Raw genomic sequence first — 26640 nt, 5'->3', positions numbered from 1 at the left:
AATGATAACAGAAAATGACCTTTTTATTTGCCCCAATATCTTTACTGGTGCTATTTAGCACAACAATAGAGTTGTTGAGGCAAAGAGTTTTTCTTTTAAAATCAGTTTTATCAAAATTGGTTATAGGCCTGTAACCATACAGACATGCTCACACAAACAAAAATAATATTGGTTGGTTTAATGCAGCAGATTTTGGCTTAATGTACTGTTTGAACTTATCCATTGGGTTTCTAAATAATATTAGGCATAGGGTCATGTGAACCTCATCAACTGATGATTATTCAACAAGCTACAGTATATTTAAACAGGTGATTGAATCAGTTATTGGTTCATGTTACCTAGTGGTGAGAAGTAGTACTCTTCCTGGCTTACAAATGGGACGTTTTCCAATCATCTACTACATTATAGTTTCAAAGGAGATGCTAATACAGAGCTCTGGTCCCTATAATATCCTACTCGGCAACAGGCTGAACAAAAGTGGCTTTTTGTTTCAGTGCCAAGAATGTAACAGCGTGCTATCGTCACCTGCTTGATGTTGGTAAGGGTATAATTTTTAATCAGTTAAATGCTGACAGATTCCCAAGAACTATTGTTGGCTGCCTGAGCGCCAGTAGAGAATTGCTGGCCCAAATTTAGACATGGGCATTTTTCCTGCACTCAGAGTAGTTTAAGAGGAAAACAAAAGCAGAGCTTTGGCATATCAGGTCCTCAGAATGGCTTCTAACTGAGATTAAAATTTTGACAGAAGGATGATAGTATTAGCCAATATCTCTTTTTCTAACATTTGCCATTTCAACAGACAAAAATATTGGCTAATAGAGGTAGTTATTTTTTAATCTAATTAGAAGGGTTGGATAAAAGGTTAAATTCACCATGGTCCTTCTCAAAGTAAGTGATTTTTGGAGTTAAATGCATGAATCATAGCCTTGCTTTATTTGATTCTCCAGCAGCTGAAATGTTGACCTGCATAGTTTGGTATAGAATCTAAAGGGGAGGGATGTCTTTTCATCAAGGCTACATTCTAGACCAGGGGTGTCCAAACTTGGGAACTTTAAGACTTGTGGACTTCAACTCCCAGAATTCCCCAGCCAGCCATGCTGGCTGGGGAATTCTGGGAGTTGAAGTCCACAAGTCTTAAAGTTCCCAAGTTTGGACACCCCTGGTCTAGACACTTCAATTTTATCAAGCCCTGGATAGTGGTGGTGTGTAGGAACCCCAAAGAGAGCAGGTGTTTGCTTAAAGCCTACCACATTTTCCTAGCAGCTGTTGCCTCCCTTCCCTTGCAGCATCAGAGCTGCATAAGTCAGCCCTGCCTTCCTCTTGCATAGACCTTATCTTCTCCATGCCAATTTTTGGGAGAGAAAAGTAGCTTTCCAAGACGGTTTCTTCATTCTGCTAAAATTAATCCCATCTTTTACCCTTTCAATTTAATTGGGAGGTCTTCACCAGTGGTCAGTCTGATAGGCCCATTGACCAATGCTGCTCTCTTCCACCCGTGGGAAGATTCTCATTTTCAGAATGATTCAAAAGGAGGCTCTGTGTTGGGTCTCCTAAGTTTTAGTTTCTTAGGATAGAGCCTACCCCATCTTACTTTAAAGCCATTCCTGTATATTGACATTGTTCTGATAATCATATGTGTAGCATTTCAAAGAAGGCAATTTGGAAGGTGAAAGTAGGTGCATTAAGCTTTATAAATGGAACTTTACCATAATCTCTAGGTGCTCTGTGGGCCTCAAATTGGAGCAGAGTGTGGCTTGTGTACCCTAGTGCTGCCTCAGTGATAAATAAACTTTTGCCTATATCATGATGATATATCTTGTCATAAACACATTTCCCAAAACACAATTCTGATTGCATTCAGCCATTTATTGTAACCTCACCACCCCCAGTATACCCACTATTCCAAGTAGTCCTATTGTTATTTTCTAAGAATGGCGCTGAGTCCATCTAAATTCAAGGCTCTCTTATAGATAAGGACATCATGGAATTAATTCCTGTTTTCATTCTTTTTTAAAATGAAAATCATGGAGCAAAACATTTAAATCAGGTGGGATAAAGAGTCCCTGGCAATCCCTGAAAATTGTATGTCCCTGTATCAAAGTAATATTTGCCCTTTAATGTATAAATAGCACTTTCAGTAAGAGGGATGCGGTGGCTCCATGGCTAAGACGCAGAGCTTGTCGATCAGAAAGATTGGCATTTTGGCGGTTCAAATCCCTAATGCCACGCAATGGAGTGAGCTCCCGTTACTTGTCCCAGCTTCTGCCAACCTAGCAGTTTGAAAGCAAAATTGTAAAAATGCAGAAAAATAGGAACCAACTTTGGTGGGAAGGTAACAGCATTCCATGTGCCTTCGGTGTTTAGTCATGCCAGCCACATAATCACAGAGACATCTTCAGACAGCGCTGACTCTTCGGCTTTGAAACAGAGATGGGCACTGCCCCCTAGAGGGGAACGACTAGCACATATGTGTGAGGGGAACCTTTACCTTTAACACTTTCAGTGAGGAATACAGACACTTTGGCCTACACTGTACAGTTTTCTACAGTAGCTTTAACTGAAGTCTTGCCCTGTAATGAATGTTGTTGCCTTGACTATGTACACATAGTATTCCCTGTTTAGATTCCATTGGAACTCTGGTCTCAGCTAAGATGCTAAGTTGCTATAAAGGAGCTGACTTTCCCAGTTAAAAAACTGCAACCATGCCCTGTCCTCACAAAAGGGGGGAAAAGGAGAGAAATAGAGGAATGGTAATTCCAAAAGTCTGGAGAAGGTCAGTCCTCTCCCATAATGATAGAGCCTTTTTCTACAACTTTGCCAAAAACTGGTTAGAGAGCTGAAGAAAAGGTAAAATCTTTTAGATTTAAATTGGCTGGCTTAAACAAAAGGCAGACAGAGGAGTAAGGGAGGTGGTGGGGAAGATCGGCTTCTTCTAGTTTACTGATTTATAAGGCAGGCAGTTGACTCAGGGGAGTACTAGAACTGAGCAGCATACAAGGAGGCTAAATAATAGATAGCTCTTTTAATCACTATATGCCAGGGGTGTCCAAACTTGGGAACTTTAAGACTTGTGGACTTCAACTCCCAGAATTCCCCAGCCAGCATGGCTGGCTGGGGAATTCTGGGAGTTGAAGTCCACAAGTCTTAAAGTTCCCAAGTTTGGACACCCCTGCTATATGCGCAGTGAGGGATGACCTGCATTTCTATGTGGTACCTTATGTGTGGTTCCTCTGATCAGTTTTCATTTTTCCCTTAATTTTTTTTTGTTTAATATAACCCTTATTAGTGTTTCTTCTTAGCCATTTTCAATGGCTCGAACTATGGGTGCTCCAAGGTACCAAATTATATTGGAAGGGATTCTTTTCATTCCCATATTGAGGAATTCTCTACTCCGCATGAAGTACAGCATACATTAAAGCTATTTTCTATCCTTCAAGTGAAAGCCCAACTTTTCTCCATTGTGTTGGTGGTGTGAACTAGTGATTTTCGTATGATTCTGATTCTTTAAACTGGTGTTTTAAATTCTGACTTGGTATTTTCTGATACTTTCTGTGGGTTTCTTTATTTCTTTTTGGTACCAAATGGGATATAAAATGTTTATATAAAGTCATAAAAATTCGTATATAATATTTAATTAGCTATATCAGGGGTGTCAAACTCATGTCGTCACAGTGGCATCACGTGACATATTGGGACTTCCTTCCCTTCACTAAACCGGGTGTGGGCATCGTCAGCGTGTGATGCATCCGGCCACAGGCCGCATGATTGACAGCCCTGAGCTATATCATAGCTTATCAATACAACTTAGCAACAATAGCAAGTTTTTACTCACACGTTGTCAGGGTTCCAAATAGCATCCAAAAGTAAATCAGAGTCCAAGGCAAAGTATTGCTCAAAGTTCCAATTTATTAAGAGAGCCATGTTGGCACATCTGGGAAAACCCGAATCTGAAAGCTTCCCAGTTTTCCCCACCTAGTTGAAAGTTCAAGATCTTGCCCCCCACACCCACAGGTCCATCACATGGTCCAATCTCCCACTGCCATGCTGGCAGTTCCACCCATCCAGTTCTGGTCATGTGCAGAAGTGCAGAGACAAAGGATGACCTTGGCTTTCTAGAAAGAATTTTGTTGTGGCTACATAGTATGTGACTTCTTTCACCACCACCCTCCCATTTTCCCACAATAGAAAATGCATAGCAGAATAATAGAAAGTGTGGCAGTAATCAGTAATACAAAACTGTTGGGAAAAGTCAGAGCAGAAAAGATTTGCACACTGGAGCTAGAAATCTTTCAGCTTTATTAAATTGCTAAAGACATAGATCTTTCAGTGGGAGTGGGATTACTTCTTTTTGTAATTAGCAAGAGCTAAAAATATATGGGAGGATGCAAAGCAAGCAAAAAGCTAATGTATTAAAGTAACTTCCACTACTACATAGATATTCATTGTATATGCGTAGACATGTAATATAAATGATTTAGCTTGCCCGATACATTTAAGCAGATAAATTATGATCAAGTAATACTGCACATTTAATGAAATGGATCTATCCCCAAGATTATATATAATAGATTAATGCAAATCCTGTGCATTTTATACTTTTTAAACTTAGTAACTGCTTAATAGGATTTAAAAAAAAAACATTTCAGTATCAGCTAAGCTCTTTGGAATTCTTCATACTGCCCATTGTCCATTGAGTAGGACAGTCAATAAATTAAGTAAAATAAATAATCATAAGATAAAGAAATACACATGCATTGATGTACTGTATATAAGTGAAATAATGTTTTTTTAAAAACTATGGTGAATGTTGGTGCTGATCCTACTGCTCTTTTGGGTTAGAAGTGCCTGGTCTAGGCAGTGCAAGTATCTTGACAACTACTGGATGAAAGCAGAAAGTTGGAGAACAATCTTGTGCTTTGGACTTTTGTAGCAGCACTTCAAACAAACTCATTTTTAAAATGATCTGATGAAAGTTTTTATGTTGTTTTCTTTGGAATATAGAAGTGGGTCTTTTACTGGGATTTTTTTACTGAATTGACAAGCTATCCCCCAGTTTCTGTTTCTTTGTAGTCCTCCATCAAAATGCTAACTGGCTCTTTCTCCTGTTTCTTTCTTGCTTTTTCTCTCTTTTTTTCTTTTTCTTTCTTTCTTTTTTTTTTTTTTTTTGAGATCAGTCAAGGTTGGTTAGATTCGGCCAATTATTTGAACTATAAAGATTTTTTTAAAAAATAACAGAAATCACAATCTGGATTACTGCAAGGAGCTACAATCTTAAACATATGATGGATACAACCTACTGCTTTTGCTAGATTAAATTATTTTAAGAACTCCACACAATATATTAGTAGTTTTATTTCTCATTATCTCAATTTTCTGCATTGAAAAGGAAGCCCAATTCGGCTTGCATTAAAATTGACAAGAAGTGTGTGTACAATTTGAATAGTGATAGGGCTGAATGTTAATTGCTTCTATTGTCAGACCTATTAGAGAAATTTGAAAATTAAATGCCTTGAAGAAAAGCTGCCTTTAGAAGCATTTGTCTTTTCTGTTCCACATTTTGAGATTAGAGTAAAAATAACAGTTTTGGTCTAAGTCTGTTTGCTGTCCTTGAGAAGGTGACATTTGAAAAAAAAATCACAATGTCTATCTTCATCAATATTTAAGGCATTGGCTAGCATTAGAGAAGAGTCATGAACTTGAAGTGTAGTGATCTTATAAACCTAAATATGGCTCATTGCTCTCAGGTACTTTTAGTATGGCAGCAGCTTCTGTGCATCTTTTTCTTCTTTCCTTGATTGTTCTTAAGCATGTCTTGAAATTCCCTCCCTGTCACTTTAAATGTTCCTGAGTTAGATGACCTGGTGATGTAACACAGGTGTGACTGACTTCCCCATGGCCTTCTGACTCAGAGGTTGAAGCTCCAAACAAAGTTCAGTGTCAGCAAGAAATGGTCCGGCTGTTGCCATTCTCTGAGGGACCTTCACAGTGATGCAGGGACCTGCATGTTAGGGGCCTTGCAGGTCTGATGACTATAAAGTGCTAAGAGTATGGGGTTTACAGGCAGACATCCTTATTCTTACCTTCTGCATTTCTAACAACAAGCTGTGAAAATATTTATAGACCCCCTCACATCCTGGACATAAATTGTTTCAACTCCCTACCCTCAAAACGATGCTATAGAGCACTGCACACCAAGACAGCTAGGCACAAGGACAGTTTTTCCCCAACGCCATCACTCTGCTAAACAAATAATTTCCTCACCACTGTCAAACTATTTGCTAAGTCTGCATTACTATTACTATTAATCTTCTCGTCGTTCCTATCACCCACCTCCTCCACTTATGACTGCATGACTGTAACTTGTTGCTTGTATCCTTACAATTTATATTGATATTGATTGTTTCCTGATTGCTTTTTTGTACCCTATGACTATTATTAAGTTTGTATCTTATGATTCATGATGAATGTATCTTTTCTTTTATGTACACTGAGAGCAGTGGTGGGTTTCAAATTTTTTTAGATCCTCTTCTGTAGGTGTAGCCTGCTTTGTGGGAGTGGCTTGCCAGTCATGTGACCAGGGGGGAGTGGCTTGCCAACCATGTGACCAGATGGGAGTGGCTTGCTGGCCATGTGACTGAGTGGGAGTGGCTTGGAGTCATGTGACTGGGTAGGCGTGGCCAACTTGAAAAATGTGGTGAAACTCACTTAACAGCGCTCTTGCTTAGTAACCAAAATGTTGGTTCAGAAACTCTGGCATCTGAAGCACGCAAGTCTTAAAGCTGTCAAGTTACAAGACCCTTGTACCCCTAATCCTTTAGAAAAAAACCCCAGGATTGTTCAAACTTGCACCCCTAACCCTTTAGAAAAAAAAACCCAGGGTTGTTCAAGCTTGACAGCTTTAAGACTTGTGGACTTCAACTCCCAGAATTCCTCCTCCAGTCATGTTGGCTCAGGAACTCTGGCATTGAAGTGTGCAAGTCTTAAAGCTGTCAAGTTACAAGATCCTTGCACCCCTAACCCTTTAGAAAAAGCCCTTTAGAAAAAAACCCCATGGGTGTTCAAACTTGACAGCTTTAAGACTTGTGGACTTCAACTCTCAGAATTCCTCCTCTCACTCTTCATCTTGATGATGTGTGGACAGGCAGGGGGAGGGAGCTGGAATCGGTTCTAAATAGCACTGTAGATTTGTGGAACCTCTTCTATAGAAGAGGTTAGAACTGGCAGGAACCCACCCCTGACTGAGAGCATATGCACCAAAGACAAATTCCTTGTGTGTCCAGTCAAACTTGGCCAATAAAGAATTCTATTCTATTCTAACAACAATAAAACACACACACACACACACCAAAGGTGGGTTGCTGCTGCTGCAACCTGGTAGTAGTGGTGGCGGGAGGCTCAACCCACCTATCCTGCATGTGCAGAAGCATCGCATGCACCCGAACTAGTAGTAACAAAATTGGCAAGCCACCACTGACACACACACGCAAAAATCAAGCAGAGGCAAATCGACATAGAAAAGCAAGTGTACTTTGTGGAAAATTAAAACAAAGGCGAACTTCACAAATATAAGATGATGTTAGGCTGCTTTAAATTTAGTTGTCATTTTCTTTTTTAAATATTGCACTTTGCATCAGCTCCTCCTCTCAGCAAATTGAGGTGCAAAGCACAACTTTCCTCAGTGCATTTTTTAAAAGTGACAAAAACTGACAAATCTGCCCCAACATTTCACATAAATAACACTTTCCCATCATCCCTAACTGTCATAGCTATTGAGTTGATAGAAACTGTAGCCCAACTCACTTTCATACCAGGTTGACATGTGATGGATTGTAGCCCATGAAAGCTTGTGCTCTAATAAATGTATTATTCTGTAATGTGTGGCAAAGGTTTTTATTGTCTTGCTACAACAGACCACCAAAGTGAAATGAAAGATTCAGAAGTTAAGCCTTTAAAAATAATTGCTTACTTTGGGTTACCCAACTCAGGATTTATTAGATTTGTACATTGTGGTAAATTTAATATTATTTGAATTTGGCTTTGCTTGTTGCTTGAAGTCAAACATTGTAGGTTATCACTTTGCATCTTCAGTTCTACCAATAAAATTCAATATTCAATAAAATACAAATCATAGATTATTTTATATATAAAGCCAACCGTAACATTTTGCCTTTCTAGCTGACAATCAAATGCCAGTTTTTATATGTGACTTTTATTATTCTCACACAGTAACCTCCTAAAATCCAAAGCTGGGATTTTTTGGGGGTCTGATAAATATTGCTAGCTATCAAATTGAGTACATGCAAACTTTTCCTTTAGGATTTAATATGAAATAAGTAGGTATCCTCAGTGTTACTGTCAGAAATACTGTCAGGTGAATTAGAGCATTTTCATACTAAGCTCTGTTTGTCAAAGGGGAATGAAGACACCTATTGCTACATCAGACTGGTCCATCAATAGCTGATACCTGAAAGTAGAACTGATTTGCTGATTTGGTATCAATTTGGATCAGAATGGAAGAGGTTGATGGTGTTTCAAAGGAAGGGGGTATTTGCTGACTTTAAATGCAGAAAACATGCCTTTATCTGTTCCCTTCAAATTGTTCCCATTTTGAGTAGCAAAGTGTAAAACTGACTGCATGCTTACAGATAGCTGAAGAACAATCCAATGCAGCATCCGGCAGCTAGAGAAGAATGAGTGCGCTGTAGAACAAAGACATCTTGCCTGTTGCCAAAATGAAGGTTTTGCTTAGAATGTGTGTGGTGTGTGGTGTGTGTGTGTGTGGTACAAAAGGTTTATCGAGGTCCCAGGGGGGTTAATGGAATTAAGGTACTGCAGGATACCGTGCACTGCTAGGGGACTGGTTTTATTTTCTCAGAGGGGCTTGCAATTTTGTGCTGCAGCTTGTGCTAAAAGGAGAAGCCCAAACAGCCCTTTGTCTGTTATACCTGCAGTGGGTGTTAAAGAGGCAGCCTTGCATAGCAGAGGGGACAAGAGGCAGCAAGCTAGGGAAATAGTGCACTGTAGCTTTAAGCGTAGCTGTCAGGAGCCATCAGAGGGAAAGCAAGGGAATGAGGGGATGGCGAAGGAGGTACCAAGGGAAGGGTCTAATTTCTTCTCCGCCTTCCTTGCTTCATGTGGCTGCTTTCTGAGAGGTTGAGCCAGCACTGGGGAGCTTGTGTGGAACATTTGTGCAGGAGTATAGGGAGAACTTGAGAAAATGCTCCATGCCCCGTTGCAGAGGACAGGGAGGACACTCCGCTCAGTACACTTTTCCAGACCCAGCAGGTAAGGATGGGGTGCAAGTGGGTTTCAGTTTTCTTTGCTGTGGGAAGGTCCAAGCTCCTTGTAAAAGGAACAGACTCAGGGTGCCTCTGCTGGTGTCTTGACCGGTGCCAGCTGTGCGCTGCTCTGATGGTGCTAGAAATCCTCATCCATCTCACTGGCTGCTGTAATCTGGAATGAGGAGGGCTTTGCCTGAATCGTGTGTTTAAGAAGGAACAATGGCATGGTTTTGGTGCCTGGGTGGGGGCTCCTGAATCACTCAAATGCGTGAAAACCATTTGGAAGCATTAGCTCATTGGGCGTGTTACATGCTACAAACTTAAATTTCAAGCATGTAACTTCAAATCCTTTCCATCTCTCTCAAAGTGGAGTGAAAAATCTACAAAGGGAGTGATTTCCTCCTTACTGCCGGTTCAAGGAAAGCTATTTCTCTCTTAGTAATTCCATAAAGACTAAAGAAAAATACTCTAAACATTGTTTAAAATGTTCAGCCAAAACTGTAGCGAAAGAAAATGCTATTGTTAAAATGACTGTGGGCTTTTTTCCTTTGCTTTTTACAAAATCTATTAGTTGCAGCATGCCATGTGTTGCTATTGACTGTGGTCTGGGAAGTGACACCAGCATGCACACAGATGGGGAAGGGGCAGCTGGGGAGGCTTAGGGCATTAGATTGGCAGGGAACCATGCAAGAAATGGATTCTTGCATTCCTCTGCTAACTGCAGCCAATTCACACAACCCTGTTTCCCTCCATTGTATTCTCTCCCAGTCCTTGCAGTGTTAATGGACCGTTAGGGAACCTGCAGTCTCCCTCTCTCTCTCTCTCTCTCTCTCTCTCTCTCTCTCTCTCTCTCTCTCTCTCTCTCTCTCTCTCTCTCTCTCTCTCTCTCTCTCTCTTTTAGGCCACCTGCTTTACTTCCTCCCTTTCTTTTTGTGTGTGTTATGATTTGAATTGTACCCGCCTGGTGACTCCCTGCAGCCCATCCTCTGTGAAATGTGATCTTGCAGGAAGGAGAATGAAGGAAGGGGCGGAGGCCATGAGGGAAGGAATAGGTGGGAGTTGGACAGTTTGAATTTGTGGGGAGCAGCCTCTGGAGCACGTGTTTGTGTGGGACTGACTTGCTTGCCAGGGCTCACGAGCAGCAGAGCAGACATGAGCCAAGCAGCATTCATGGATGGACAGCCTGAGAGCCTTTTTGTGAAAAGAAAGGCAATATCCTGTCTCAAATAGGTTACAGATGGAATTGCAGCTTGGTTCAAAGGTGCCTTTCCAGAGGTTTTACTAACTGGGGCATGTGAAGTTTCCTCCAATGACATGGAAAAGAAAACAATAAACTTGGCAAGAAGGGACATTAGCATCCTTGCTTTATGGGATATTAACTCCTTAAAGATTCTGCTGCAGGTCTGGAGAGTGATTGGATTGCTTACCTAGCACTGATTCTTTGAAAACAAAAGAATTCTTCATCTCAGTTGAATTTTTAAATGTTCTATTTAATCTTGTAACTTGCATCCCAGAGTGCACTATAATATCATCCAGATACAGGAGAATCATCTATAAAAGGAGGAATGTTGTATATTGGGCTCCAATTTTTAAATTGGTGTGCTTTTTTTCTGTAACAGTATAACTTATTTTAAAAGTAATTCATATCTGTTTTGACAATGGCTGCAAACTAACACATTTCTGTCTTGAAATACTTACTGGTCTCTGTGTAAATCTCAAAGCCAGATGTTCGTGTTCTTTCAGATTGACTGTGTAGTTATATTTCATTCTGAAAGACAAGGAAACTACTCTGATTATAGTCATCCTTGGCTTGATAAATAGCTACAATTTTTTTTCTTTCCACAAGGAAATGAGAGCCTACAAGAGGAAGTGGAAAATGGATACAAACTGGAATTCTTTGACCTGGATTTCCTTTTAAAAAAGAGAACTGAAGGTCTTCTGGGACCATCTCATTAATTTTTGATTCTGTTTTTTATTATTATTCACAGAAATTAAATGTGTTTGAGTAATTAGAACTAAATTGTTTTCTTCTACTTTCCCTCATTTCTCTCTCTCTGTCTTGTCATAGTCTGTTAGAGAAAAGGAAGATGTAATAACCACATAATGCTTTATGGGGTGATAATTTGGAGTCTGTCAGGAAATAGTCTTGGGCCACCTTTTAGCCACATAATGTCGCTGAAATAAATTTGGTTGAAAGAGAGTAATTTCTATAGTTAGGATGTGTTTATTAACATCTAATTCTTCATAACACTGGAGAGGCTATGCATGCAGATATGTAGCTTGGTCTTTAGCTTTCACAGTGACAAAATTTGGGACTGAAAAAAAAAGATTTGAGCTGTGTTAAAAAGAATGATTCTTGGAATGATGCTTTGTGGCTTAATTTTTGTCCTAAACAGCATTATACTTTATATCCCAATTAGCTTTAAGCATGGCCATTGCCAAGAGATTTGCTGAAACAGCAGAAATTGTGCCTTCAGTATTTCTGAGTGAATAAGAACATAAGCATTTCCATACTGAATCAATCTACCTCAATGCATAATAATCTTCAACACAGCACCCTTTCTTTTGTTTTTTGTATCTGACCATCACAGATATACTAGTTTTGCAGATTGGATTTTTGCAGTTGAAGACTCTGCCTTCATTGGCATCCAATGCTATAATTAGAAAAGCAGAGGAGCAGCTTATTTGGGGGCAAAATGATGAAAGTTTTTGCCTTATTTTTTTTAACCCCTGTCACGAACAGGAATCAAACTGTTGTTTCATACTGTAATGGGAGCAAAAGAGTTACTTGTTTTATGAAATTAATAAAATAATTAGAAAAAAGTTACAGCTTTATCAAACAACAGCTTTGTGATCCCTGTGAATCCTTAACTCCTGTCAAGGTTTTTATCTCCAGCTTCACTTTAAATGTTTTAATTCTAGAGACCCGAGGGATAAGGTGGGGCTGAAGAAGCCAATTGACTTATTGAAAAAGCAGTTGGAAAGACTGAGGGAAATAAGAAGTCATTTCCTCTGAAGTATGCGAGCATTTCGGTCATAATACATACTGCCTGCCAGTGTTTTGACTGCCCTCTGGAGTGAATTTATTTTTATTTATGTATTCAGTTTCTATAGCCACCCAACTCAACAAGTGTCTCTGGGTGGCTTTAAATAATTGCTTTGAAATAGTCTACAATGTAGAAACTGTGACCTGAATCTGCAGAAAAAAGATTTTAGATTTTACCATATTTCTCTAATCTCTGATAAATAATTATAGGTTTCTAACAGAGCTTGTAAAATTAGTAACTCATCATACTTATCCTGAACTGCATTGAAATCAAAAGAGATTATTTTAAATTGATGTATGGAAGATCATAGCAGGAAAAGATAGGAATAAATGGATTGCTGAGTATCAGAAAAACAGCAGCTGGTATTTTTAGGCAAAGTTGAGAAAAATGAAAAGTTAAAAATATTGTATAATGGGCCTCAGAAGTTCAGGGAGTCCTCATATAGAGACTGCCTCATTTGCAGTCATGACAGTTATAAAAAAAAAGTAACTTTACTAACCATCTTACGTTTATGACAGTAGGATCATAAGCACAGTTGAAGTCTCCAATTGCTGCTTCCAATTGAGGTTCTCAAATGAGGACTACCTACCGGTATATTATGCCAGTAGGAGAAGGAGAAGGTAGGAATGACCATTGAGTAACCCAAAGGCCATGGTTGTATACACTCTCTCATTGAGGCTAGATTATTCTATTATCCAGGCTGCATATCTTTTATCCCTGGAATTTGCTTTCTTTTTCGCTTATATTCATTCAGGCTTCATTGGTCAGGTTCTTTGCAAGCATGGCTTGCTTATTGATTAATAGTTCCCATTACTGTTGGATTGAAAGCCCCTTGTCCTTTGCAAAGCCTTTGGCGAGCTTATTCCAGCCATTTCAGTTAAAAGCCTTCCAGCCATAAACAGTATAGAGTTCTCAGATCTTTACTTTCTCTGTTTCTCAGAAAGTACTGCTTTCACTATAGTGGCTTCTGCCACCATAAATGAACAATTATACTGAAGAACAAAAGAGTGGTAAGCTTAGATCAGTGACCTCCAACCTTTTGGGACCAGTTCTGTGGTACTGCAGCCTGGATGAGTGTGGTTTTGTGTGCTGCCTGCATCCCATGGATGGGACTTCGCTTGTCTGTGGGGCCTGGTTTCTGGCATGCCCCGGTCCGGTGCCAGTCCATGAACCAGGGTTTGGGGAGCCCTGGCTCAGATGTTCCTTTTCCTCACCAAGTCCAAAATAGGTCTGAGTCTCATTCTTTAATTTAGCATCCCACCAATTATTTTCTATTACTCCAGCCATGAGTAGTGAAGGCCAGAGAATTTGAACTCATGCTATTTCTGCCATCTTCCTCTTGTGCCTGCCAATATAATGTGACTTCTGATTTTACTCTATAAGCTGTAATTTTCCACAGTTCACTAAGAAGGTAATGGGAGAGCATTTGAAATTTCAAACCTGGCCCTGGAAGGGTCCTCTAAGCCAGTCAAGGGCCCTGACCTTTGTTTCCGCTTCTAATTAGGGCATTATAGAAAGCACCCCAGCAAAATTAATCTGGAATAGCATCTCACAGAGATCCATATAGTGTTCAAAAACACCTAGAAAGCATGATAGTGGCTAGGATCCTCATGCTGCTTTCTTTGTTTCTTAGATTTATATCCCACCTTTTGCTCAAGGACTAAAGGTTGCATATAAAACACTACATTCTCTCATTTTTCCCCATGGCAACAGTCTTGAGAGATGGGGTGAGCTGAGAGAATGTGTTTGGCAATTCATTGAATTGCTATGGGTCGTCACAGAGTCACTGTCGATTGTTGTTGGACTTGAACCTGTGTCCAATGCATTTTTGTTTTGTTTTAATTTAAAACAAAACCTGGGCTCCAAAGATTTTCTCAATTTCCAGGTGCTTGCCTCACTCTTGATAAAAAATGAATGAAAGGAAAATATAATACTGCCCTCCCCCTCATTTAGAATCAATTCAAAAGTCACTTGTCTCCCACCAGGACTTCCTTTTTGGTCTTGTTGAACAGATTTTCTCTGTGAAAAAGAGGGAAGACTGTATCTAGTTTTGCCTTTTTGCATGGAACTTCCAATAATTCTCCCTACTTCAAAAACCATGCAGAAGTTACTTTGGAAGTACTGGTATGGGAATGGAGACCCTATTTGAATAACAGGATTTCTATTGTGAAGGTTTCCTATCAATAATCTTTCCTCTCTGACAAGAACAGGATGGTGATAATAAAATAATTATGGGAAGAATAAGCAGGGCATCTTTCCTTGTGGAAAATCCTTTGGCTTCATTGAAAACTGCAGACAATTATTGGGAAAACTTCCAGTTTTTTTTTTTGTTTTTTTTTTTGGAGAATATTTCTTGGAAATATCAAACCATTGCAAAGCATGTCCAACAACTTTACACTAATTTTCTTTTTTTTTCTTTTTCTTTTAAAAATTTTTTATTGGTTTTTACAAATACTTTGGGGGAAAGGGTACATAAGTATGGAGAAAATTTTTGACAGCTACATCATACGGAAGGTGGTGCTTCCCTGGGATCTTACATCTCTCTCTTATTTTATACATATCAAAATATCATTATTACATACACATTAGCAGTTTAGATTTCAAATTCTTTAACATCTTCAATCATTTATTACATCACTTCTAACCATTTCATTGTATTAACAATTGCAATGTACTTTTAATTCAAGCTTTACACTATTTTTCAATTCAATTTCTAAACAATTTCCATTTTAATGCCAAGACAAGCTGGAGCCAGTACTTAAATATTCCTGGTTATTCTAGCTCAGTGTTTGTCAACCACAGCAACATTAAGATGATCGGTAGTCTTTCAACTCCCAGAATTCCCTAGCCAACTTCTTAAACCTAAAACCTGTGGTTCCAGTCCAAATTGTAACTTAGTCTAGCAGGGGTATGCAACTTTCTTCCTCATTTACATATTATCTCTGGGCTATAAGCTAGCAAGTGTCACACAAAAATAAGGGTCACACTTTTGACAGATATCATAAAATGGATGCTGACAGGCAGCCTGAGTTGTATTTTGGCACCAGCTATAATATGTCTCACACAGCTTTAACATTCTAAATAGGAAAAGTGCCTTCCCTTTAGCCCAAGGTAATGTTCTCTCTTCAGCACTTCTGACTGGAAGATAGAAAAAGATACCATATCTATTATGGGTATGTCCCTGTGACTCAAGAAGGTGAGAACTTTTGAACCTGTTCTTCTGTATTGCCAGTTTTATACAGAACATCAAAATATTCTCATTACACCACTCCACTAATATAATATGATTCACCAATCAACATCACAAGCAATTTCTATTTTTTAACATCGACCCAAAATAATACACAAGATAGCCAGGTTTTGTATGCAAATTAGAGCAATAAAGAGCAATTAGAAGGTCAGATCCTGAAGATGAAACTCAAATACTTTGGCCATTTAATGAGAAGGAACGACTCACTGGACAAGAGCCTAATGCTGGGAAAGATTGAGGGAAAAAGAAGAAGGGGACAACAGAGAATGAGGTGGCTGGATGGAGTCACTGAAGCAGTAGGCATGAGTTTAAATGGACTCCGGGGGATGGTAGAGGACAGGAAGGCCTGGAAGAACATTGTCTATGAGATTGCAATGGATTGGACATGACTTAATGACTAACAACAACAAAAACCTGTCTGAGTACACATAGACAAAAATGGCTCAGGCTCAGCATTAACCATTTGTTATGTTTTAACTTCTTGAGGGTATGTATGCTATGGTGTGTACAAGCCATGTCAGATGTTATACTATATTCCTTTCAGATTTGACAGCTGTCTATAAGAAAACTTTGTTATCCTTCAATTCATTTTGGATAATGCTATTGTTCTATCTACCCTTTTTGTATTTGTGTTTTATATTGCTATTTTAAAGTGATACCACCTGGATTGCTCATTGTAATCTCTCTTTTCTTTTGTCACATATGTGTAGCTTAGCATTTTTGATATAATTTTTAAATTATATTCAAAATTCTTTACTGTATGTGTTTTTCCTAATCTCCCTCATATTGCCAGTTTGGTTTTGGATATTTGAATGCCAATGTTCCTGTGCTGGTTAAATTGTGTTGGAAACCAGGCAGTAGTGTGGATTCACTCCTTTTGTTTTAAATTAAAAAGGAGAGGAAAAAAATATCTGGGACTTTGTAGCAATAGTTGTAAATGGATTTCTTATTTCAGCCTCTCCTGTGCATGCATGCCTACCTCTCCTATGCATCTGGTTTGATGATTTGAGGAAAAACTAGACTCTTCCCTACATTATGTGAGGCTTGACTTCATAATGACTGAACCACAAAAGCACTGCAACTTGAGTTGCTGCCTTCCTGTTGCTCAAGTTTGTAATTGACAATAATAAATCCAAATGTCTATGTACACATGAGTGAAGAAAGATTTCCTTTTTGTGTACAACCATCTGCAGAAGCACTTTATTATTGGCCTTACAAAATTATACTTACTATGCTAACCTCCTGCTTGTTAGTCTAGTGGCCATGCATGAACCTCTCACACCACCACCCCAACTTACCATTTGGCTTCAGTTCACAGTTCCACAGTTACCATGTATGGTCAGCCCTGAGTCAGACAGGTTGATAGTTCTTGTTCCCCATTCCATGAAGAAAAGCCAATTGGACTGGCAGTTGAATTCTATTTTAACATGGAAATGGAATCCCAAGGTGCTTTTTCAAGAGGCAACTGGACTTTCTGATTTTTCTTGAAAACATTTTGCTTCTCATCTAAGAAGCTTCGTCAGCTTCTTTTTCTTCCAGAGCTGAAGAGGCTTTTTGGATGAGAAGCAAAAGGTCTTCAAAAAAAGAGAAAGTCCAGTTGCCTCTTGAAAAAGCACATTTGGGACAACCATGACCTGGATGACTGAGAATCTGTATAGACATGGAAATGGAATAGTGGCCTTCATCTTATGTGAAGTTTAGCAGACAGTTGTACATGGATCCAAGTCAAAAGAGTATGGTATATGCCAGTCTGTCTTGTAACAGATAAGTGCAGGGAATTTTATCCTAGAGACCCCAGTAATTGCTCTATTTTAATTAATGGTAAGAATGGTGCTATAGTGGCCCAATTTTGTTACTTTATTGAAGATATTACATAAAGTATTTTTTATGCATGATATGCACATGTAATGTATAATTATTTCATGTAACAATTTGTTTATGAAATCAGATTTCACATCCAGCAAATGTTTGTGTGATGTTTATTTAGGAAGCGTGGAAGGAGGTGGATGGTGGATGGTGGCACAGTGGTTAGAATGCAATATTTCAGGCTAACTCTGCCTACTGTCAGGAGTTTGAGCCTGACCAATTCAAGGTGATTCAACCTTCCATCCTTCCTAGGTCAGTAAAATGAGGATCCAATATGTTGACATTTGTAAACCACTCAGAGGGTGCTGTAAAGCACTATGGAGCAGTATATAAGTCTAAGTGCTATTCCTATTGCTAAAAGGAGGCCTCTGCCCTTCAGTATGCCCAATGATGTTGTAAGGATGCTGAGTTTTGTAAAATGAAAGAAAAATAGAAGACCCTTTCACTTCCTTGGAGAACTTGAATAAGTGCAATCTCCACCATGAGATTTTTGCAGAAAAATATTTCACTTGAGACATTTCATCTTTCATATTTTTATATTCAGCAAATATCTGGAGATTGCTCTTTTGTCTTCTTTGTTCTTGATGGTTAGGTTTTTTTTCCTAGCCATTTAAAACAGATTTTCAATTTATTTTCTGTTGTTATTTTTACTGCACAGTATCTGCTTTTAAAATACATTTTAAGTTGACGTTTTGGTTCTTTTTTCACTTTATTGTTATTACTTGTTAGCTGTCCATGGATAGAAATATTGAGGGGTAGGATATATTTTTAAGATAAATTAAATTAAAAACAGATTTGATCCATTCTAGACTTACATGGACTGTGTAATGCTGTCCGTTTTTTGGGAGGTGGGGTTAAGCTGCTATGAGAATTATATTTAGGATTAACATAAGGAAAGATACAGGGCCACATATCAAGTCTTGGCTTTTTCTAATTCCTTAGCCATCTGGATTCATTCAGCACAGGAAAAAGAAATCCTTACGGTCATATTAAATAAAATGTGATGCCCCTGAGTCTGCATTTCCTATCCACAGGACCTGATAACTAAGAAGACAAGAATAATACACAAGTACACTAGATGGTCATATTGATAAAATGTCCCCAGCCTTCTAAAAAATCTTATTTCCATGTATACATGCAATATTTAGTATTTTCCCCTTTCTGTGAAAGAGGCTTTGGGATTTTGTTGTTTTGCTTTGCTTTATTTTTGTTAAATGAAAACTGTACTGTATCAAATCCTGCATGTTTATGCAAATTGTAGAAAGCTTTAGGGAGTTAAGATCTGGAGAGGTTTTGCCAAAGAGCTAACAATTCACCATGTCTAAACACAGATTCCTCACAGCAATGGAGGTTAATCTTTGGAGTTCTTGCCACTCAGGAAATTAGTTCTCACATCCCCTTTGCTTGCTCTCACCCATAAACTCTTTTTTCATGAGCTTCCTCTCTTTGCAGCCATGGGATTTGTTGGCTAGATTAGCTTGGCTTATTCAGAACTGCTTCAAACCACAGACATGTAATGAGCAGACGGCTGACTCCCCCTCATTAGAGTGATTGTGAGGTCAAAGGAAGGATGCAAACAAGAAAGAAGAGGAGTTTTGTACTCCATGATGAGTTGCCAAAATAACTTGAGTGCTTATTAAGAGCCACATCTTGTCTTTAGAATCCTAGTTAGTACCTCTGGTTTTCAACCTGCCAAACCTTTTGATCCTTCTCAATTCACTGCCTTGTATGCAACCCTCCAGAATTTGATGTGGTGCTTAAAACAAATTTTCTCAATGTTGTTATGTTCAGAAGCATCAATGAGTCAATTTAAATAGAGTTTAAGCACAAACCACAGTTATGTATGGCTTAAGGCCAGGCATAACTACTGCAAATTCTAATGAATTTCAGCCCCTTACAGAGATGAGATGTCATCTTAGTCTGAATGCTTACAGCTGTTGGAGATGATACATAGATTTCCTTTAGTGCAGACCAAAGCAAAGTGAAAAAATAGGAGCCTTTATTTTTTGAAGGCATCTGTAGGGAACAGAAATTAGAGATCCATTGTCCAGCCTTCTAAATAAATAACTGCCAGTCCCTTGTTTTACCACCCATGGTTAACCTAATCTTTTATCTCCTCTCCCATTTTCCTTTCTGATTTCAGTTTGATCTCTAAGAGAAAAGGACTTGAATTTTGCTCCTTGGATCAGTTTTGATTCTAATTCTACTGCCCTCCCAAAAAAATCAACATGCCTTCTGGTAACAACCACCTAAACCAAACCCCATTATTGTATAATTCTTTTTGCTAAGAAGGAATATGTCCTTCTCTTATCTCTTACTTTCTTTGGGATCTGCTTAAGAATGGTTATTTCTTTATCCTTATATTTTAATGGTCCTCCCCTTTGAGCTCCTAGAACCTCATCTCTTGTAGTTTTTCTAAGAAATTTAACATGAACTTCCCTTGGAACATTGTGTGTTCTTGCTTAGGCTGAGTTAATCCTATAGATCAGGTCAATATCCCACCAAAGCTGTTGTTTGTCTCTGTTAATGTATTCTGCTAACATTGTGGTCATAATCTCCTTAGGATCTTCATTCTTAACTTCTGGCAAGTTTTGGAACCTAAGGAAAAAAGACATCCTTTCAAATTCCATTTTTATCACATGATTCTCAAATTCTACATTCCCCCTTTGGATTGTCTTCAGGTCGTCTCTCATCCCAACTGCACCCTCCTCCAGTACACCTATCCTCTGCTCATTCCGTGTGGTTTGTTGTTGCGTCTCTCTGAGCTGATCATTTAAGTCCTGCAGTTGTTTTTTCATTTCGTCCTGTCCCTTTAAGATGGCTTGAAGCATCTGATGAATAGACAAATCCTTTGAACTCTCTTCAGGGGCTTTAGGTTGTAAAAAAGATCCCAGTTGTGACTGGTGAGCAATGGGGCTGGACGTAGAAGATGTCGGGGCCAATGAGGCCTTTCCAGGTGGTAACTTCTTAGGACCCATCATAAAGCTCGGAGATAGTTATTGTTCTGTACAGAGAAATGGTGTCCGTGGAAAAGCACAGCCGGTAGAGATCACCAGACAGGCAGGTCAAAAGGAGTTAAATCGTTTAATATAAAACTAGAGCAGATAGGTGGATCAAAATATTCCAAATCCAGGGGAAAAACTTATTTGAAGAGGCTTCTGGAGGTCTCTGGGGTAGAAATTAGTTCAAAGCCATAAAATATTTCAAGGGAGGAGTCTCATGCACAAAGACAAAGAAGAAGGAGAAAGTTGGCCATATTGGCTGAGCCAGTACAGGTGGTCAGGAAACAACAAAATCAAAGTTCCCATGCATAGTTTAGAGAAGAATCAGTTCAACCATCCTTTCTCTCGCAGTTGTGGTCAAAAGAGAAAAAAGAGATTCCCCCCCCATTATTTAAGGGAAGTGAAAGTAGATTTTAAACTTTCTCTCTCCCTTACAAAGGAGAGATTTTCCAAGTGCCGTTTTTCCAAGGGGGGTGGAAATTTCCCCCCCCTCCAATCTTAACTCCTCCAAAGGTTGAAACAAAGTCCCCCCCCCAAAAAAAAAAACCTGCAGATCAGTCAGTAGAGTAATAAACTGTAAAAGACCTGGGGAGACCCCCCACCTCACCGCACTTCAGCTGTTGCATTCAGATTAATCATTTCCTTCCAGGCTGCGTTCGGCGAAGCGCACGGTGGCATTCCGCGCACTCCCTACGCTCTCCGGCTCCTGGGGCAAAGCTGGAGACCCCCCCATGGCCGCTGCAAGCCTCCCCTACGGCAGGGCGCCCCTCCAAGGCACCCTGTGCTCCCCCTAGGATTCAGGGGAGCCCACCAAAGCAGCGAGAAGGCGGACGCACGTGACCGTCGCCTTCGGCTGCCGGAAGTCGTCTCCCCTTGGATCAGTTTTGGACACTGAAAGATAGCCAAATCAAACCTTTGCTTTCTTAATCTTCATTAACTTTCTGAACAGAGTCAGTCTCTGAAAGCATAAAAATATTTTCAGTCAAGTCCATTTTTTTATCTTGTTTAGGCTAATATTCTCAATGTAATTCCATATTCAATAGGATTGTGGATAATATATCCTCAGTTTTTCCCATGTTATATTGTAGTTCATGCATAAGTTAAAATTATATATCCCTTTTCCATCTAAAAGAAAATGTTTATTTTTAAAAAAGCATAAATAGTGGAGGGGAACTAGCTTGTATCAGTGTGTTCTGTGATAATTCCATTTTGATGATGATAATGTACAATGAATGGAGTGCATGTGTGAAAGCAGCATGTGAGTTGCTGGTGTCAGCAGACACCTGAAACTACCTTACCAAATTCTGCTCCTGAAGAAGCTCAATCTAGTTAAGAAAAATTCAGAGTCCTCAGAAGAAGAAACAGCAAATAGAAATAGAAATGATTTCTTTCCTATCCTTTTGTGGCAGTCAGTTGCATCACTAAGATGAAGCATCCCTATTATTCCTGAATGCTTTTAAAATATATTTAAATATAGGTTGCTCAGTGGCTAAGTTGCTGAACTTGTCAATCAGAAAGGTTGGCAGTTCGAATCCCTAACGCCGCGTAGCAGTGAGCTCCCGTTCCAGCTTCTGCCATCCTAGCAGTTCGAAAACATATAAAAATGCAAGTAGAAAAAATAGGAACCAACTTTGGTGAGAAGGTAACAGCATTTTGTGTGCCTTTGGCATTTAATCATGCTGGCCATGTGACCACAGAGACCTCTTCAGACAGACCTGGCTCTTTGGCTTTGAAACGGAGATGAGCACCGTCCCTAGAGTCTGGAATGACTGGCACATATGTGCGAGGGGAACCTTTACCTTTAAATAGCATTACATGGCATAAATAGTGACTCTACTAATATCTATAGAGTCAATATATAACAGTATTTTTCAGCTGGCTGAGGAATTCTAAACTTGGAGTCCACACATCTTAAAGTTGCCTACTTTGAAAAATACTGACATATAAGACCTATAATTCTCAAAATGAGTGTAAATTATATGTTAGAATTAATTGTAAACATGGGCTACATTTAGTTGTATTGACTAATCTCCACTTTTGTGGACGTCACTAGAAATCTAACACCTAACAAATCTGGTCCCAAGACATGCAAAGCTAATTCCTGTTTTAAGCAACAGCTAAGCTGGTCTTTTGAACCACAAAGGCATATTTTTGTTCTATCCTTTTCACCCCATTTTATAACCTCTACCGCCACTTTCTTTCTTTGCTCCAAACAAGCTGAGTTTGAAAACAAGAACCTTCACAAACTGGAAGACTTGTTAGTGTTGGTGATTTTCCCAGTGGAGGGAGGGTCATCCCCTCCATATGTTCGTGCAGTTGTTGGTTCAGATACAAACAGTATACTGTTCAACCGACTATCCAAGCTGACTGCCTGACAGCTCCGCTTTTTATCTGGCTATGGTAAGGGAGAGTGCATAACAACACAGATCATCAAATGATATGATTTCTCTCTCTCCAGAACCAGCACATACTGCATCATAGCCAAGTGAAGGATAAAATTATCTTAATATATTTTGGGCTATTTTATTTGTTGTTTTAATTTAAAGGGATGGATTTTATATAGTCAGACTTGCTTCTCCTGATATCTCTTTCATCAATAGAATAAGAGTTTTTTCAGCTGTCCTACATACCTTGTTGTTAGTTGTGAAATTATGTCCAACCCATCACAACCCCATAGACAACCTTCCTGTCCTCTATCATCCTCTAGAGTCCATTTAAGCTCACACCTACTACTTCTGTGACTCCATCCAGCCACCTCATTCTCTGTTGTCCCCTTCTTCTTTTGCCCTCAATTTTTCCCAGCATTAGGCTCTTCTCCAATGAGTCCTTCCTTCTCATTACATGGCCAAAGTATTTGAGTTTCATCTTCAGGATCTGGCCTTCTAAGGAGCAGTCAGGGTTGATCCCCTTTAGGACTGACTATTTTGATCTCCTTGCAGTCCAAGGGACTCGCAGGAGTCTTCTCCAGCACCATAGTTCAAAGACCTCAATTCTTTGGTGCTCAGCCTTTCTTATGGTCCAACTTTCACAGCCATATATTGCAACTGGAAAAACCATAGCCTTGACTATGCGCACTTTTGTTGGCAGGGTGATGTCTCTCTGCATTTTAATATGCTGTCTAGATTTGCCATAGCTGTCTACCTATGTACCTATTAGGTACTAAACAACCCAACAAGAGATTTAAACATTTGGAAATATGATGTTACCTAGTAGTAATATTTAGCACCTTTTTGTTTATTTTTTATTCTAGTAGAATATTATTCTGATTATACTAAAAGAATGTGTGTGTTATTCAATTATTCATAGGAATATTCAGAGAAAATTATAGCCATATCAGATATGTACAGTATATATACTATAAATGGAAATTACTTTTTAGGAATGGCAGTTCAGGAAAAAAAATCAAGATTATATTAGTTCTACAGTCCATTTGTTCATTGTTGAGTATTAACCCTAGAGCTTCAATGTTTTCTCCAGTTAAGAATTAAAGTTTCTTTTGAGTTGAGCTTGACTTTATGGACAAAAACACAGGATGACTTGTCCTCCTTTGTGCTTTTTCCCTCCTCACACTCTAGCTTGGTCTTTTTTAATAGTGTCCTATCCAAGTCCCTGTGACATCCAGTGTTGCTTAACCAGGGTTGCTAGGTGTGTCATCTATTTTACTTTAGTGGCTACATGATTACATCTATTTTTGGCAATCAGAAGCTGTGGTTTGGCATTCCCTTCTTTCTCTAACTTCCTAAATTGGCCTGCAGCCATGGGATTTCTCATGGCATTGTTTGACCTTGTTCCTCACATTAAAGTACTAAAGAGGAGAGAATAATTTGTAGTTTATGATCTTGTTTTCCATATCCTTTATTATTCAGGAAAATTGTGCTCAAATCCCACTAACATTATTATGCCCAATACCTCTTCTAGACTTGTTAAAATGTTTTCCGGGCTATTATTGACCTAGTGAAGCAGTGACCTGAAAATAGGCACTGCTTATTCTGTTGGAAGGAGTTTATTCCATGGGTTGCTGTGAAGATGGACTTTGGGCATAAGTGGTAGCTGCCATTCTAGCCTAAAGCTTTAGATCAATGCAGTGACTGAGCAACATTCTTTACTTGAGGTGACTTGATTGACAGATTAAAAGATGGGCTTTTACACATGGTCTGCTAGGGTATTATCGGCAAGATTCTCTTCCATTAATTACATTACAGAAGCTGGAGTATGAGAAAACCACAGAGCCAATTTGACAAAAGTTCCTAGATCAAGTTTTGTTGAAAGCCATTCCTGCCACTATATATTAAGTAGTAAGAGTTTCTTTATAACCATGCATTCATCTGTTTTAGGACTGACACTTGGTTTTGTTAAGAGATTATGGGCTGGGTTGTACAACTCAGTGTAATACAAAACAGAATATATAATGAAAGTGTGAGGAAGGGCATAAATCTCTTATTTATTAGGGCAGGGGTGTCCAAACTTGGGAACTTTAAGACTTGTGGACTTCAACTCCCAGAATTCCCCAGCCAGCATGGCTGGCTGGGGAATTCTGCAAGTTGAAGTCCACAAGTCTTAAAGTTCCCAAGTTTGGACACCCCTGTATTATGGTTTTTTAAAAAAACTATTTGTTTATTGATTGATTCCTGAACTCCTGAATACTTAGCTAGGGGAGTATGTATGTATGTACTGTATGTATGTATGTATGTATGTATGTATGTATGTATGTACATACGTATGTATGTAGTATTCAAAACAAGACTAAAACAAAACAAGAACAAAAGGGAGCTCCACAATCACCCTGCCATGAGTCCTAAGAGAACAACCAGGTGTAAAGTAGTCTTCTGAATGTCCTAAGGCTAGGCCATACCAATTACTTGGAAGAAGAGGACAGGAATTGCACGAGAGCAGAAATGCTTGTTACAGCCTGCAAGATGGCATTGTTTAATTAATGGGCAGATGAACCCCAGAGTGCATGGACCCACCCAGCTGAATAAAACTCAAATAATCAAAAATAATTATTGCAAAAAATATATATTTATAGATAAGTCACTTCATTCACACCCTGGTCAGTGTCTCTTTGCACTTCTACCATCGGGCAGAAGACATCAAAGTATAGCCAGTCGAACAAATGAGTTTAAAGATAGTTTCTATCCTTGGGCTGTCAGACTTTTAAATACAACCACAATGACTCCATGCACACGCTAGTGTTTTTTCTTTTTCTTTCTTTTTTCGTTTCGGCTATAATTTTGCACCAGTGAGGTTAAAACCAATTTCGTTGTATTAAAGTACAGTGACAATAAAGATTATACTTATATACTTATACTTCATAAATTATAAATGCAAAAAAGTTAAAATCCTTGATATACAATATTAAATCATTTTTATGGTAGGGTCTATAACTCTGAGAATAAAGCTTTAAAATTTGGGATAGAGTAAATTTGCCCAGCTACGTAATTTAGCAATGATGCCTGTTATAGCAGCAGTCCCCAACTTTTCTGATTACATGGATCAGCAGCAGCAGTGGTGGCAGGGAGTAAGGATAGTTTTGTATGTGCAACCTAGATCCTGCAAATGAAGTTTTGCGAGCTCACCAGCTACTTGCGCGCACTGGTTCCCAATGGGTCACCGCCTGGTACAATTCTCTGACCGGAGGTTGAGGACTATTGGGTTAGAGAGCTACAGAACATTTGTGTCACACCTTATTTTGGTTAAGGATGATATCCCTAGGAGTTTTGTTCTTGAGAATCTGGATTAAAGAAGGCCTACAGATTGTTTAATTTTCAAAATGTACCCCTTATTTTCTACACTGAGTATTTATTAGAATACTGGCTTCTTGGGCTATAAAGCATGAAATAACTTAGGGAGCAAGTAAATGAAATCTATTGCTGCGTCTACCACTTCAGTCCTAGTCCCTACTGCTCAGCTGTTTTAACTCACTGCATCATATTCATGAACAAGACTTATTTGTTGCCTGAGGAAGAGAGTCAAAGTAGAATCTAGGGATGAGTCCTTGCAAATAAGCATGAATAGTTCAAGCTACAATTGGACAGCTTAGTCAAAGATTAAAAGGTGAAGCTTTATTCAGGTTCCGGTTGTCATCTTTTCCAATGTGAATAAACATTTATTTCACAGATGTTTATAACAGTCTCTCTATGATCAATTCAATGATTTAAAAAAAAATCTACACCAGTTTATATTTAAGCATGACC

The 26640-nt window shown here is 39.0% G+C and overlaps 1 protein-coding gene across 7 annotated transcripts in view; it reads left to right on the top strand.

Moving 5' to 3' along the window:
• Positions 1–26640, top strand: part of NAV1 (neuron navigator 1) — a 264216-nt gene that overhangs the window by 189251 nt on the left and 48325 nt on the right. Inside the window, exon 1 of one of the 7 annotated variants that reach the window (XM_081948343.1) lies at positions 9059–9285. The exons of the other annotated variants lie outside the window; for them this stretch is intronic. Within the exon in view, the coding sequence (XP_081804469.1) occupies positions 9218–9285 (68 nt within the window). The 5' untranslated portion in view covers positions 9059–9217. Of the gene's footprint in view, positions 1–9058; positions 9286–26640 lie in introns of those variants that run through there. 7 annotated transcript variants of the gene reach the window in all.

The sequence above is a fragment of the Natrix helvetica genome, assembly GCF_964273705.1.
Source record: "Natrix helvetica genome assembly, chromosome: 3".
NCBI classification, from domain to species: Eukaryota; Metazoa; Chordata; class Lepidosauria; order Squamata; family Natricidae; genus Natrix; species Natrix helvetica.
The sequence above is the reverse complement of the archived record's forward strand: the minus strand, read 5'-3'. Positions and strand labels throughout refer to the sequence as shown.